Source organism: Anguilla anguilla, chromosome 7, assembly GCF_013347855.1.
Source record: "Anguilla anguilla isolate fAngAng1 chromosome 7, fAngAng1.pri, whole genome shotgun sequence".
Lineage (NCBI taxonomy): Eukaryota > Metazoa > Chordata > Actinopteri > Anguilliformes > Anguillidae > Anguilla > Anguilla anguilla.
Genome location: NC_049207.1, coordinates 56,410,918 through 56,427,663, shown reverse-complemented (window position 1 = coordinate 56,427,663; position 16,746 = coordinate 56,410,918). Strand labels below are relative to the sequence as shown.

Here is a 16,746-nt window from a genome sequence, read left to right as displayed (position 1 = left end):
CAAGATATCTGCAGAAAGGCTGTTGTGAAGCTAATAAGAAATTACCTCATGGGAATAAATAAAGCAGCATAAAACAGAATGTGGAGGAGAGAGAAGGGGAGGGAGCCGTTCTGGCTGGGCAGTTTTGGGGATGCTGGTGCTGACAGAGGAGGTAGAAATTCCCCTGAAATGAAAACATAGGAAGTGACACAGCTGTGATTTCGGAGGATTGGGGCGGGGGCGGGGGCGGGGGGTGGGGGGGTGTTGCAGGAGCTGCATTCTCCTGTGAACATGAGGTCAAGCTGCGTGCTTACCCTGTGCGTGGGAGGGCAATGGGACTGGGAGACTTCGAGGCACTGACACTGTGGGAGGAATCTAACAGTCTGGTGTCTTGCTGTCCGTGTAAACAACGGTCAAAAAAAAGAAAACAAGAGCTATGGTTCAGAATGATACACAGGAGAAAATAAAACTTATCCAGGATATTGCCTAGTAGACCTGGTGGGCAATAAAAACCTTCCAAAAAAAATCTAGTCTGTATCTCAGCTGAAGAGGGAAGTACAGAAGGGACAGAGGGAGGAAACAGATATTTCCAGGAACGACAAATCTGTGGCCCGATGACACAGGGACGGCTTCATTAATGAGGAGAAAGGGAGAAGAGATGGGAGGAGGAGGGTGCGGGAGTGGCTGTTACAGAACAGGGTGTGAAGCTCGCTCTGCAAAATGGCTGCAAAATCGTATTCAGTCCTTTCTGGTTCTGGCTCAGTGGTGGTTATTTCTAAATGCACATCATTTCAAAGGCTTCATTGAAATGGCCATAAGCCAGTCGCCTGAGAACATGAATTGAATATACATTTTGTATGTGGAGGAATTGTCAGGTCCAAACATTGAGAGCCAGGAACTAGAGGAAATATGATTCATAAATGAAGTCATGAATTGCTGATTCTGTGATGGTAAAAGCACTGTGATGGTCCAAGCGCTGACGCTTTGGTATTTAAACTTTGTATAATGTTATTATCTATGATTTTTGCCGGCTTTTAATGCTGTAACCTACATACCGCCCAGGGACAACAGATGGAAATGAGCTTTTAGCGAAATCTGGTGCAATATCTATTGTGCGCAGTCCCTGTGAAATAAATGAATACATGAATGAATGAGTGAATGAGTGAATACACATAAAAAAGCAGAATATTTGGTCGTCTGTGACGGAGTAACCCCCGACTCTCCGAGGCCTCTTGGTGGTGCAGAGCCACGTCACGCGGAGGGATCACTCACTGGGGACTTAAAGGCTTAACAGCTCAACGGAAAACTCTGGAATGCAACCTAGATTTCTTAAATCTGGCTGTGCTTTAATAGTTTTAAATAGTTTTGGTAACGAGCTACTATATGGCCAGGCCTGTTTTTAATAATTTAATCTTTGATTTTGTGATTCCGAATGCAACCGCGATGCCCGGGACCTGGAGGCGTCCGGTTCACCCTACGCTAAACGAAGCCGCCTGTTCTTATCCCAAATGCAATCCCAGCCTGTCCCCAGTCTCTTCGTAGTCCTAATTGCTTACCGAGCCGTTTTCTATGAAGTCGATGAAGGCTCACAGAATTGCCTGTAGTTGCGCTGAGAGAACAAACAAAGCCCCCCAGATAACACCGCAGTGAGCTTTGAAAGGAAACGGGAGAAAAATAAGTCATAAAACTCGTTCTGCAATTCTGTGCGCTCGCAAAACAAGTAAACATCCAACAAACCGACACATTCTTTTCAAAATTTAGCGAACGAGAAGAAGTGGAAAGAAAAATCTGTCCCGAATCGCCTTTTAAGTTAAAGTGAGTGTGTAAAGGCATGGGTATCGCTTTAGCTTTAGCGCTAACACGGCACTGTTGTAGCAGGAACAGTGGCAGCACACCCTCCATGGGCATGTGACCAATGCGCTGTTCGTGCGCCTTAATAGCCGAGGTGACAGTTCTCTTCTCCATGTCTGTATTTTTCGAAACCCCAGCGCGAGTCGGGGCCTCCAGGTTGATGAGGAACAGCAGCGGGAGTGTTGAGCGCGTGCCGTACCGTAGAGAAGCTTTCGGATATTACTGCATTGTATCATCCCGGCTCGCGGTTCTTTTACTGCCAACCTTCCCGGAGAGCGAAAGGTGCCCAGAGTTAAGTATCCAGTCTAATTACAGCTCGCACCAGCCCGACCGGAAAATAATTATTTTCTTGTTCGTTCAATTGGTTTTCATGGACCAAAGTGTCCCTGTGCAAGCGGACTGATCAGCACTTCTGAAGATGGATTGTGTCTGTTCATTGATGAGCAAACTGCGAGTTACAGACATATTGCTTTGTAGTACATTTTATGAAAGACGAGTGTGTGTGGTTTGCTTCATATGCAATCATAAAACCCACATACCTCCTCGCTCTTCTTCCTTATTCCTGTATTTAGATTAAAACGGAATTTTTCTGTTCTTGTGTCCCCTACGCACTAAAAGTGCTGCAGGTGTTTTGCATTCAGAATCATAGAAAGGCTTCAAGATAAATTTAATTTGTGACCACTACTGAAACTCACTTACCTCCCCGCACAAAACGGTTCCATGCCGAAGTTTTATTGGCCATATAAAATGAAATTTTAAGTGCATCAGCATACTGGTCTGTCAAAACCATTTTATTTATATTTTCATCAAAGTATTATTCATACTTTTTTATGGTTATTTGAGTAGGACTAATAACATTTTTTATTAGCTTTGTACACGTTAACCCTGCCCAGATACTCCTGATGATAATGGGTCTGTAGGTAGCTGCAATGAGGAGAATTATGTTATGAGAAGTATTACACTGGTATCCCTTTTAAACTCTGCATGATCTGTCATTTATCATATAAATTGATATGATCAAACCTGTTGCCTATTCTAAACAGCAGTCGATTTGCTTCGTTCTCCCCAGATGCCAGATGATTAGGGCCTCTATGCCTCTGATAAATTTTACATCCGTCAGCTTTTGATCTATAACGTGAAATGTGTGATACGGACGTTCAGATGCAACAAACAGAAGCCTGGAACGCGCTCTGCCTTTTTAAAATTCGTAACGCGCGGTTGTGGTTTTGGCTCACGTGATTAATTAGCGGGTGCTGGAGTTAAATCTACTCTCTGGCCGCGCGCCGCTGAAGCGGAGACGGGCAGTTTGAGGCGTTGTTTCAAGGTTATCTCTTAAGCTCTTAAGCCCTGTGAGCGGCTGCCAGGTGTGACGTGGCGCGAGATCGCTGGGAGATCGGTCGATGCCGCGTGAGAGCAGCCGGACGGAGCTCTGGAACCATCTCCATTACGCCCGGCTTTACCGGAGAGCGGCGTGACCGCATTACCTTCCCCAAACAACGTCTGGCACGGGGTTCGCAGTGATGGTAGTCTTAGTTTCTTAGGTTAATTTCTAATTAACGTAAATGCACTCATTAGCATCGTCACACAACAGTGCCCTATTAAATATGCGTGAAGTGTCAGGTCAGCAATGTGCAACAAAAAACTAATTTGGAGTGTAATTGTGTGTAATTTTGTTGTTTTCCCATTAGTTTGTTATGGCACTGAAACCACAGCAATCACAGGATCTTCTCTGTACCCAGAAATGGGATCATAGCTCAATATTGAGCTTTATTACTTGCAGCTTCCCAGGTTCAGGTACGGAGGCCCCAGGAGCTTCCTTTCATAACGCTGGACTCTTTGACAGGCCGACTCCGCTATCTGCTTGCATTTGAATCAGCGTCGGATTTACACCTGAAACACCGGATGAGATGTCTTCCCTCCTAATGACCTGAATTAAACATTTAACAGCTGATAATCAGGAGATGAGGAAACCAGCAGGCGTGGTGCCCCCCCAGCCCCCCCCTCCCCAGAGTTACAGCCTCCATGGTACTGTGCTGTGCTCCTTACTGTACATCTTCAACCACTGTGAGTTTGCACCTGTGCATTGAAGGTGTTGCTCAAAGAGTCAGTGCTTCAGTGTCACAGGGGTCCAGTGCAGGCATCTGCCACCTTTTAACCTTTAATTAACAATCTGGTAAAATGTTTTGTAAATGTGTTACTGTGACACTCTCGTGGAAAACCGTGCATTCAGTCTTATTGATTGACAGGTGTGATGACGAATCACAGTCAGCTGTTGATAGTGCTCTTCCTCACAAACGTTAATCAAGTGAAGGGATGCAGCAGCTGAACTCGGACAGCTGGCAGTCTGTGCCTTATTACTCAGCTGTTTTTGTGCAGAGACTCCGGTTGCTCTTTGGATTTTATTTATTTATTTATTTTTCAGCCGGGATAATGTGAAATCTTTCGGCCTTAAAGGCACTGATGTGGTTCATTAAGCTGGAGTATCAGGCCACTGAGGTTAAACAGAGCTTCTACAGGCCATTTTTACATGATTTATTACCTCTCTGTGCTATTTATACAAACAACAACCTACACTTGATGGTGAACTTTAATTTTTCAACAATTACGCACTACCGACATTGATTTTTCTGCAATTACATAGATTTTCCAAGGGTTCAGTCAGTGAACAATTCAAATTCAAAGGCTTCCAATTTTTTGGCAGGTGAATTATCTGTCTGTCAGATACTTGAGAACAGTTCAGAATAAAGGAACCTGGTGTGAAAGAGAGAGAGAGAGAGGTGGATATGACGGAGTGTCCCACATTAATCCTCTCAGAGCTCCACAGCGAGCGTAATCCTGCCCCCCCCAGAGCTTGCACCGGGGGGGTTAAACACGCATCAGTGAGACAGACGGGGCGTCCCCGGCCGCCCATTAACACTGCCTCTTCCCCAGAAGACTCGCTCTCCGCCGCCGCGCGCCGTACTCCCTCCGCTCAGACGATAAATCTGACGGCCGCTGTTATTTCTAGATCCGTGTCGCCGGTGGGGCACACCTCATTTCATTCGCCCTTCAAGAAAAAATTTACATAGCCTGCCTCGCCGCGTCTGTCCCGGCTCTCCCGTGGTCCCGGGAAGCCGGCAGACGTTCCGTGAGCCATTAATTAAAAACGTGTTTTAATTCCGCTCGGCTGCCGGGACCGCGGCGGCTCCTCCTGAGCAAACGGCTCGACGTGAACAGGCTGCAGCAGACGCGCGCGCTCGCACCTCATCCTCTTGTCTTCGCGCTCGCACCTCCTCTCCTCTCGCACCTCCTCCTCTCGCACCTCCTCTCCTCTCGCACCTCCTCTCCTCTCATATCTCCTCTCATCTCGCCTCCGTGCTCGCACCTCCTCCTCTCGTCTCCGCGCTCGTACCTCCTCTCCTCTCGCACCTCCTCCTCTCATACCTCCTCTCCTCTCGCACCTCCTCTCCTCTCGCACCTCCTCTCCTCTCGCACCTCCTCCTCTCGCACCTCCTCCTCTCGCACCTCCTCTCCTCTCGCACCTCCTCATCTCGCACCTCCTCTCATCTCACCTTCATGCTCTCAGCGCCGCCGTGACCTCTGTTTAAAACGCTGCCTCTCCTTCAGCGAGCGCGTCGGTGAAGTCTGAGCGCGTGCGAAGGCCGGCGCGCGGTACGCTGAGAGGAGGCGGCGTTTCCGTACCATGCGAACGGCAGGAGGCGGTAAGCAGCCGGAGCGCGCGTGTGGAAGGTTGGGGACTCGTCTCGATGTTTAAGGCGTGACGAGCCTGTGCTCGTCAGGGAGGGAGGATACGCAGGCAGGTGGCGCGAGCAGGAACATCATCACGCACGTCCTGTCCTCACCGCGAGCGGGAACATCATCACGCACGTCCTGTCCTCACCGCGAGCGGGAACATCATCACGCACGTCCTGTCCTCACCGCGAGCGGGAACATCATCACACGTCCTGTCCGCAGCGCGAGCGGGAACATCATCACACGTCCTGTCAGCAAAGCTCCAGGGGCGGCTAATGTTTCAGCACTTTCCCTCCGCCGCACCGGGCTGTCCCGTAAACAAACAGCAGCCGCTTCACCTAATCTGAGGCTCCACCGCTGTCAGTCAGCTCTCTCTCTCTCAGCTATTGTCTTCTGTCACTTTTAACTTTCTGAAGATGGATTATATTACCGCGATGTGTAGAATCAGTTCTGCGCGACACACAATTCATTTGCAGCCGTGCTAAATATTGCAGTGCTTCATGAATTGCAGGTGCGCTGTACAATTCTGCCTGATGCCTTTTTCTGGGTTGCTGTTTTACGCTGGTGTGTCTTATTCGTGTAAACGTTCCTCCATGCGCTCAGCGCCCTGCGTTGCTGGAGGACTGTAAGGTGACTCTCGGCTTCTCTCCCCCTGCAGGCGCGGTTTTGGTTCCCAAGCTGCCGAAGGTGGAGTTCAGCCTCGGTAAGAGTCACTCTTCCGTTCGCCTCAGTTTCTGCCAGTGCTTAGTTTCCCACCCTGCCAGCGTAGACTCACATCGCCCTGTCGCCCGGCTGGGGAGCGATCGAAAGCACTGGGTTCCAGTTCTGGAGGGATGGAATTTGCTGTTCCTTAAGAGGGATTTCTTCATCTCAGATATACTCTCCTGAACTGAAGCTTTGATCTTGAAAATTGTAAATGGTAGTCATCTTTTAGGCCCCATGAAAATGTGAAATTCAGCCCTCATGGCCGCCCCTATTCTTTCTTCTCTACTTCAGCTTCTTCTTCCATTAAAATATACTGCCCCACTGTACCTCCTGCATGCCTGAGTGTGTGCTTTCATTTAACCTTCCTACCGGCATACTATGCAGGATTTATTTCCTTGCTTCGCTCCAGTGTTTACAATCAAAAACATTTCCTCCCTCTGTTCTCAGCCCCTCCTACACCCCCAAGATGATGAAGCACCTGCACCAACAAAGCAACTAGATATTTTGCTTTGGCTTTTTGCTTTGTTAGGAGCTTTATGACATTGTATTACAGATTTCTGGAATCATGTCTCATTATAGTAATGACTGAGCATTGTTATTTTATAATAATTTCAAGTTGGAAATCCTGCATAGTATGCCTTTAATGTGTATGTGTGTGTGTGTGCGCGCGCGCGTATATGCTTTACTTTTCATCTTCAAAAACATGTATACTGTATGCTGCTTTGAGTGACAGCGCTTCAGAACACATCTGTGATCCGCGGTCTGGTCTGACTGACAGGGCATGAAGAAACAAGCAGGATCCATAGGAGTGACGTCTGACATTCTGCGCTTCTATAACTTGCAGTGGCTGTCAAACTGGAGGGGGGACATTTTGGTTCAGGTCTTACATTAAAATACTGAGGCCTGTGCCTGTGATGAGTAGGTCCATAAGTGTGCTTTACCCATATAGGGCGAGGATAGCTGATTTAGCCTGGCTATGTAAAAGAAGGTAGAAGGAGCTCTTGTGTCCAATAGTAGTTCCTGATCATCCATCTGTGAAGTAGAAGGAGCAGTTAAAATTGTTTCGGCAAAGAATCAAGTAAAATGTACAGTTGCTGTGGTTGAGGGGAAACGTTTTGGGCAGGGTCCTCCCATTACCGAGTCAGAGCACCTTTAGCCTTTGGGTAAACTGAGGCGGGAGCAGCCATGTTCTGCTCAGCATGTAAATGATCCGTCTCTACCTCTGGACCTGGGAGTCTTCCATCAAGCTGAATTAGCCGTGTCCAGCCCAGGGGGGTGAAACCGGCTGCTTGCTTTGAACCTGGCTGGGAATATATTGCTTTTCTCGTGCTGTGTGCCCGTGTGGGGGTACTGCTGTCTCCCGTGTTTGGACCATCCAAAATGAGGCTTAGCAGTGGCTGCAGGGAGGCGGACTGCTCTGAGTAAGAGTGGTTCTGTGGACTCACTCATCCACAGCTCTGAAGCGATACCGTTTCATCTGGAGTCAAGTCTGATAGTGAGATGTACAACATCCCCGCGTACATACTCTCTGTCTGCAGCCCTTGGCAGAGATGCATTCATTACTGAGTGTCTTTTTTTTTGTGTGTGTGTCTGTGAGTGTCGGGTCTGTTTTTACACGATGCATTTGCAGAAATAGACGGCTTCTTGCTTGGTGCTTTAGCTTCAGTTCCTAGCTTCTGTTTATCACATCTTTTTTTTCTTTTTTTATGTCCCTGGCTGTTTCCTGAAGCAGTTCTGTGCATTGAGCTGCAGTGCTGTGCCTAGCAGCCAAAACTCCAGCCTTCTGTTCATGAGTTCAGTGAGCCTGTGATCCATTTCCCCCCCACCCCCCTGCCCAGCAGTTGGCGGATGAAGGTTGCCATGGACACAAGCCCCACTTGTCCCCTAACTTTTGGGTTACAGGGCTACAGAGCACAAGCCAATTAGTTTACACCCCTCTAAAATATCGACAGCGCTGCGGGGGCGGGATGGGGGCGAGAGAAAAGGGAAGTAAACAAGTGAGGCCTTAGTGTGACTCCTCCCTCATACCATAGAACAAGACTGCACACGAAAATTACATCATGTCAGTCCATCAACTCCACAAGTTCTCCTACCCAACTATATGTACACACACACGCATTCCTGTACATTCCTCATATGCAGAAGACAATGTGTAGTAAATGGTTTGGAAAGGGGGCAGGCAAACCCATCACCAGCAGCAGTGTGTGTGGAAGTGTGCGGTTTTGCGCTGTGTGTGTGGATGTGTGGGGTTTGCGCACTGGGATTGGCGCAGTGTGTGTGGAAGTGTGCGGTTTTGCGCAGTGTGTGTGGAAGTGTGCAGTTTTGCGCAGTGTGTGTGGAAGTGTGCAGTTTTGCGCAGTGTGGGATTGGCGCAGTGTGTGTGGAAGTGTGCGGTTTTGCGCAGTGTGTGTGGAAGTGTGCGGTTTTGCGCAGTGTGGGATTGGCGCAGTGTGTGTGGAAGTGTGCGGTTTTGCGCAGTGTGTGTGGAAGTGTGCGGTTTTGCGCAGTGTGTGTGGAAGTGTGCGGTTTTGCGCAGTGTGGGATTGGCGCAGTGTGTGTGGAAGTGTGCGGTTTTGCGCAGTGTGTGTGGAAGTGTGCGGTTTTGCGCAGTGTGTGTGTGGAAGTGTGCGGTTTTGCGCAGTGTGTGTGGAAGTGTGCGGTTTTGCGCAGTGTGTGTGGAAGTGTGCGGTTTTGCGCAGTGTGGGATTGGCGCAGTGTGTGTGGAAAGGTAGGCAGGCCCCTGGCTGCCTCCTCCAGAGCCTGATGATGCCTCGGTAGTAGCCAATGGGGATCCACAGACCTGGGCGCCATGGCGATCAGACCCAAACAGAGCCAAAGAGCCACTTCCTTTGATGGGGGAGTCTGAGCGAAGGTCACATGTTCGCCGCGGCGGCGGGGCTGGAAGGGAGAGGTCGCACGGCTTTTCCCGCTAAGTGGGTTCCTCTGCATTGCAGTGGTTGCCGTGGCGTCGGTGAAAAGCCTTCCTGAAGCCGCTCCCGAGCCCCCGGTCAGCGCTTTCCTCCAGCAGCGATGCTGCACTGTCTCCTGTGATTCCCCTAACAGGCCTGAGCAGCTTGGCCTGCACACTGATCTCTGACAGGCTCTCTCTCTCTCTCTCTCTCTCTGTCTGTCTCTCTACCTCTCTCTCTCTCTCTCTGTCTGTCTCTCTACCTCTCTCTCTCTCTCTCTGTCTCTGTACCTCTCTCTCTCTCTGTCTCTGTCTCTCTGCCTCTCTCTCTCTCTCTCTGTCTCTCTACCTCTCTCTCTCTCTGTCTCTCTCTGTCTCTGTACCTCTCTCTCTCTCTGTCTCTGTCTCTGTACCTCTCTCTTTCTCTGTCTCTGTCTCTCTACCTCTCTCTCCTCTGACTCTCTCTCTGTCTCTCTGTCGCTTTCTCTCTCTCTCTCCTCTGACTCTCTCTGTCTCTCTCTCAACTCTCTCTCTCTCTCTCTCTCTCTACTACCCCCTCTCTCTCTCTGTCTCCTCTTTCTCTTAGTTTAACATAATTGACTTCCTTTGTAAATATACTTTATTAGGCTTTAAGGGTAGTTGAAATTAGATCTGATAATTAATCTTGTTTAGGCTTAAGCAGAAAACAGCAAATTGAATTAGCATGTTAAACAATTCAGCATTTCAGCATAGCTATTAAAAAATTACTGGAGAATGTATGTGCATAGATACTGTTACTTGGAGAATATATTACGTGTACATGGGCCTGGGAGTGTTTGTGTGATGAAGCCTGTTTTGAACAGACTGTCTCAGAAAATTAATAGAGAAATCATTAAAGCTTTGCACTTCTGACTTTACCTCATCAGTTTGAAATGAAGTGACTGAATACTAATAACACCATTTTGATCCTTTTCCTTAGCGTTCTTTCATCATTTGTGCATTTTTATTTTTTATTTTTTACCAGCGAGGCAGAGTACTGACAGAAATATCCTTCTTCATTCATGCTAGTCTGGGTTTCTGAGTCTGTTGTGTAAATCACCACTCAAAGGATTTGTGGCAGGCAGGCTAGATGTTAATTAGATATAAGATTGGTTTCAGGCAGTCTAACTTTGAGAAATAGGTGGTGGCTAAAACACTTATTGTTTAAAAGCACCAAAAAATATCTTCAGATCTTTGATCTTCAGTCAAATCCAGTCTGAAAATGAAAGCGATAGAGGAACTCATATCACATGGCAGGCCCTGTGACATCCGTACTGTTAGGAGATTATTCTTACAGTAGAACTACTGTGGATGACCATTTTATTTCTTTAAATAATTGAAAATCTATGTATATTATGGACGCTGGGCTGAAATGTGTCAGCAATTGACCCTGATTCTCTCTGCCAAAGATTAGGTCAATAGGAGACTTTTTTTTCTGAAAAATAATTTAGCTGGAAGCAGGGGTGATTCTCATTATTATGCTTGTTGCTTGGTTACTGTGGTTCCACTTGACAAGTATTGAATCTGGAGATGGAATTATTTTCAAATTTGTTTCTATGGTGCTCTGAATTAGCTTCAGTATTCACAGTAATTGTGACTTGTTTTTTTTTTTAAGCAAAGCTTTATGGTTCTTGATACTCTGTTCCTCCATGGTCTGTAGAAGACATTCTGTTAAAGTGACAGTATGTCACTATCTTTATTGTTCCAGTGTTGCCACAACAGCTCAAATGAAGGCAGGTTTTTCTCCATATTATCTGTGATAGTTGCTTGTTCTTATTTCCAGATTGTACACTAATTACTATCATTTGTTCTGGTATGTTATAATATTAATACATAATGAGGTCCCATGCTCTCGGAAGCTTGTATGTGTTGTTGAATTGTTGCGATGTACTGTTTTCACAGTTCTGCAGTGAGTTCATTTTAAAGCAAAATTTGGCGGAGCAGATTTCTGTGCAGCAGCTTTCTTCAGCTCTTTCACAGACTGTTGTTCTCAGGGAAATCCTGCTAAAAGGTCCGATGTCTCTGTGCAGCACTCAGCAGCTGAATCACGTTCACAAATCAGAGCGACGGCATCCGTTCCTCTCGCGCACGGCGATGCTTAACTATCAAGAACTAGACCATCATTCTCTGGAAAGACAAACTCAGTGCAATAGCTGCTATTTTCAGGGGACACTAAAAAACCAATAACACAAATCCTAATTACATATTTTGTTCCATTGAAATGAGGACCATTTGTTTAGCAGACGCTTTTATCCAAAGTGACGTACAGTAAGTGCATAAAATGGAGACCAGTCTGTTCCCACGTTTTGTTAGTTGTTAGTGCTACAGTAGCTACCTTTAAAACTCTTAAGCTGAATTCACCAGAACATTCGTAGGATCACAGCTATTTAAAAAATCCAAGGTTCGCCTTGTTGTGACAGTTTCATGTCTAGGCTGCAGTGGGATTTCTCATTTCAGTCAGTTATGGTGCACTGATGCCATTAGATTCTGACACGCTCATGCTCCACTGGATATCTTTTACAGGCCCTGTGCTGTGTGTGTTAATGCAGCGATACTCACTCACGTAAAATGTCATTTCCATTAATCAAGGGCAGATGTGCGTAGTAGTTAGAATCTATAGAGATTCTAACTGCTAATGAAGCGGTTGAGCACACCAGACTAATCAGAAACACTTATGAAACCATTTGTCCCAAGCATTATGGTGACCTGAAATGGGGGGGTGATATATACAAAGTGCTTTAATTAAAGCTGGGAATCTGCACTTGAACCTCCATGAACTGTTTGACTGAAATTGAGGAGGACAGAGCCACACATTATGGAGCTCACTGATGCCTGGTCTCGAGCACTGAAGCAGTGTACTGTACACTGATATTAAAGATGGTGTGTGGCTGGTCTGGTAATGTGAGTGTTGGCTGGTGAGGGGGAACATGGCGGAAGAGACGTGTTTTCTTACTTGATGTTTACCATCATTAACACACACGTGCCAATTCAAATAAGCACACTGAGCACTTCGCACGGAGTTATGCGTGGTCATAAAAGAAAAATTAGTTTTAAGTTGAAAAAAAAGTCTCCTTGTCATTTCAGTGCAATTCAGTGATCCCTGATCTCCTTGTTTTAATTAAATATAATGTAAATCAAAGGCACAAAATTAACCATGGGTTAAAAAAAAAAAAGAAAAATGATATGGCATACAGTATAAATGTGCCTATTTGTAGCTTCCTGGCTGCCAGCTTGCTAATTGACGCTAGCATTCTGAGATCTCATTAAGAGAGAGGCTTGAGTGTGTGTGGGTGTCCGCTTTACCAGCCTCACTCAGTGTCAGGTTTATTTAAGTCTTTGACTGTTCCAGTCGTACCTTATTTTTAGCAGGTCGGGATTAAGCCCGCGGGATGCTGGGAATTTCCTCAGACGACCTCCCGCCCGGCCGCCCTTGAGCCGCTGTGAGACGGTGTTTGTTTCTCTGGCTCCCTGTAGGTGGCCCTCTGGGCTGCCGTCTGTCACACAGTTTAATTTCTCAGCAGCTCCAGCGTTTCTTATTTAACATTCTCATGGCAGGTAATTTTTTGGTTTTGATATGCATATGGGCCTGAAGCAACAGCACTTGTGAGGTAAACTGGACGTTCGCACACTGACTTGCTTATGTAAAGAGAAATATGAAAGGTTTTATCTGGTTAACCTGCAGTTCACATCACCTGGGTCCAACATCATGGTAATTCCGAAGAGCATGAGCTGACCTGTGATGTGACAGGCTAGCCGTCCAGGGCAGTGGCTCCCAAACTTTTTTTTAATGAGCAGCAGGGCAGCTGTGTTGTGTGACAGTGGGATGTGTTTCAGCTGATCAGCGACCTTTTCCCCAAAAACGATCAAATCCATCTCCCCGCAGTAGCAGTTCCTCCCCGACAGTCTGGGGGTTTCCCCGGTTTGCCAATCTGGTATGGAAGCACAGGAAGCCTCAACTCTGCTGCATGAATTTCCATGTTCCCAGAATGGGATGAGATTACTGCGCAATTTGCCGTCTCAAATGGATAAATAGAGGGAAAAAAACTGGAACAGAAGTTTTTCGGATTGAACTGAAATGTAAAATGGGTGCAGAGAGACTGCGTGAGGGCAGCCCCTGGATAACGTGAGGGTTGAAGGTTAGCCCTGAAGAGACTGCGATCGGCTGTGCTTCAGATCATACTGCCCCAGCCCTTGTGGGAAAAGCAAGTTGTTTTTCTTTCAAGCAAAAAAACATCTCGGCATAGCAACAGACGCTCACCCAGATGACAGTGCTTTTACGTGATGCTGTGCTGGCGTGCTTTATCTGATCACGTCACGCCACGACAGCTTGCATTGCGCTGAGCTGATTTGATAAATAAAGATTGTGTAGTTGATGGGAGATGCACAGCCGCATGCATTATTTCAGGAATCATCACGTCCTTTTCCTTTTGAAATGATTCTGCAGAGCTTCAGCGTGTCTCTGGTACAGCTTTCCTTTTTAATAATGCAACAACTCTGATCCTTTTTAAAGTAATCCCTGGACCTGCCGCCGCAGCTGTTTTTAGTCTGGACTCAGTAGCAGGTCAAACGGGTTCGTCTCACTCTCAGTTTAATTTCGGGCAGAGAGAGACCTTGTGCTTGTGTCTCGAATAACGAATGCAGTTTCCTAAAACTGATACCACACCAAGCTTTCTTTCTACAGTACAATGGCAGGCGTCAGTACACACACTCAGAGATAAACCTGAGAGTTTAATTTGTATTGGGTCACAGGCACAGCGAGGGGGGACACAGTTGTCATGGTGATCGCTTAAATTTTAGTGAATCACTCACCAAAATAACTAATTGCATCTTGAGAACAGGAGCCCACATTAATATTGAAACTCTTACAATAACAGTTTTTGCTTTGATGATTTTATCGTCTAGCTTGCCTTGGTCTGTTTATTTACTTCAGGAGCCTATGTGCTTATTTGAAAAGTAATTTTTTTCACTAATTCTGAATTAGAAATCAGATTTTTATCGGTGGAGATTTTCTTGTTTAAAGTGCATTTTGCCAAATCAAGCAATTGTGCAAAAGAAAAGTGAACATGCTCTTCCTGGAAATATCACTCTACAGTTTCTCATTTGCCCGAACATATTTATCCATTCGGAAACCAATGCATTTGGGTCCTCAGTTGGGTTTCGCACTGGTGAAGAAAAGATTTATGCTTTTTATGAGCGTAATTACTATCAGCTGTCATTTTGTTTTCGTTTTGTTTGGTGTGATTTATCCAATAGAGTTGTGTGTCTTTCTGTTGGATCTGTGTTTCTGTGTTACAGTAACTGCTTTGAAAAAGTGTGAAAAATGTGAGACAGCAATGCGACAGTTAGCGCTTCTGCCAAAGAAGACTTGTGTTGTGCTGAGAAGGTGATGATGATGATGATGATGATGAAGTGGTCCCCTGGTCCATTACGTGTCTCAGCTACAGTAAGCAGTGAAGAGTTGATTAAAAAATCTAAAATATATATTGTCGTCTAAGGAAACATTTTAATGCTTTACTTTAAGAAAGAAGCCATAAACTAAAGTCTGTGAAATTATAACAAGGTACCAAGTGGCAGGATATTTACTGTACACAAGACTTTTTTAGTTCATTAAAATGGAAGGTTACATATTCTTAGTTTAATGAGCAGCACAAAGCAGCAAAGCTGTACTAAAATCTGGCCCAACCCAACCGTGTTCTGAAGCTTCGCCACCTTCATTTGCTTCGCAGAATCTTCAGCCTTCAAAGTAAAGTTGGGTATGAAGTATAATTAGAAATAACTTGAGCTTCAGGCTCAGCGTTCTCTCTCCGGAAGGAGCAGGGGGTGCGTCTGTGAGGCTGAATGCTGTGAGCAGGGGGCTGAATGCTGTGAGCAGGGGGCGCGTCTGTGAGGCTGAATGCTGTGAGCAGGGGGCGCGTCTGTGAGGCTGAATGCTGTGAGCAGGGGGCGCGTCTGTGAGGCTGAATGCTGTGAGCAGGGGGCGCGTCTGTGAGGCTGAATGCTGTGAGCAGGGGGCGCGTCTGTGAGGCTGAATGCTGTGACACAGATTTGCTTTCATATGTTCTGTTCGGTGTCGTGGTTCTCCTCTCTCCCAGCCAAGCTGATGTGAGTTGGGGGGGGGGGGGGGGTTTGGGGAAGACCAGCCTTATATGGCCCATCTTGGCCACTGCTGCCCTTTTAGCTGTTCCTCGCAAATTGATAAAGCAAAAATTCTCCCTCCTGAATATGCTGGATGTTTCATACTCATGTTCCCATGAATTAATGGTTCTTTGTGTTCTGCTCGATACCCAAACCCACGCAGTCCTTAAACAGCTTGGAACAAGCGAGAGGTTCAGCATTACTAAGCCATTAGTAGTTTAAAAGGGAATGTTTTATATGTGCAACATTTATCTAAATAGATGACTCAAATGCAATATTTACTCAAAGGCAATATTTCCTGTAATTACCAACTGTTTTAATGATTGACTACTTCAATTTCTATTACCTTGGTACTTGTGTCCTCCCCAAAGTAATGCGGACTGCTAATTTAGATCCATTTTACTAGACATTGTAAATATATCCTTTTCCACAAATAGCTGAAGATATAATTATGAACATTTGAAAATGAATATTTCCAAATGTAATATGGATAAAATCAAATTCAGCACGTCATTATCTTGAGTTTTTCATCTTGAAATACTGCATCATAAAACTCGGTTAAAATTAAAGTGGTAATTCATTATAATTATCTAAAATGTAGTAATTTCTGAGGAAAACATTTTCAGGATTCTCAGATTGCTGCCACATGCAGCTGCTCTAGATTCAGGGGCCAGGGAGAAACAATGGGATCAATCAGAAGCCGAATCATTCAGGCTGTTATCAGGGATCTTTGAGATCTATTTTCAACGGAGGAAATGTGGAAATTTAAGTTTAGAACAAGCGAATCCTGGAATATCCTGTCCTAGAGATGGCTGCTCTTTCAGTCTCACACGTACACAGACACACGCAGCAGCAGTCGCACACACACACACACACACACACACACACACACACAGGCAGTCACACACACACACGCACACACACACTGTCCTCACGGCCTGTGTAGACGCAGGCGTGAGTCACTGTGGTGCGGTGGCTGCCGCTCTTGGGCTCATTGTGATGCCAGGAGGTTGAATTGCAAACATGAGGCTCCAATCAGGCTGTTAGAATGTCAAGGCTGGCGTTCCACAGTCTGCTGCCGGAGGGCGATACTCCCGCACTCCCGTTCCAGACAACACCGCAGGACACAATAAGACGGCTTTTATTAAACGCCGGTGAAATAGGCTGGGCTGTTAGTGTCTAATCCTCGCGCAGCCTGTGGGTTCCAGCGATGCGGCAGATCATTGTCTGCATTTCTGTTTTTGCAGTTTCTCTTGCTGTGAAAACATATTCATTAAGGGTTCACTGAAACGCAGTAGGTTGATGTTTGGCTAATCATGAACAATGAACGGAGTGAGTATCACCCGGCGACGTGCTCACGCTCTGTTATGCTTTATTCTCCGGGTTGCACACACGGTAAGAATAATGCACTGGACTCC

General features: G+C 46.2%; 1 protein-coding gene across 4 annotated transcripts in view; it reads left to right on the top strand.

Annotated features, from left to right (window-relative positions):
* Positions 1-16,746, top strand: part of inpp4b (inositol polyphosphate-4-phosphatase type II B) — a 200,846-nt gene that overhangs the window by 75,924 nt on the left and 108,176 nt on the right. For all 4 annotated transcript variants that reach the window (XM_035426138.1, XM_035426137.1, XM_035426139.1 and 1 more), the window contains one exon: positions 6,221-6,265. In XM_035426138.1, coding sequence (XP_035282029.1) covers positions 6,221-6,265 — 45 coding nt within the window. The remainder of the gene's footprint in view (positions 1-6,220; positions 6,266-16,746) is intronic.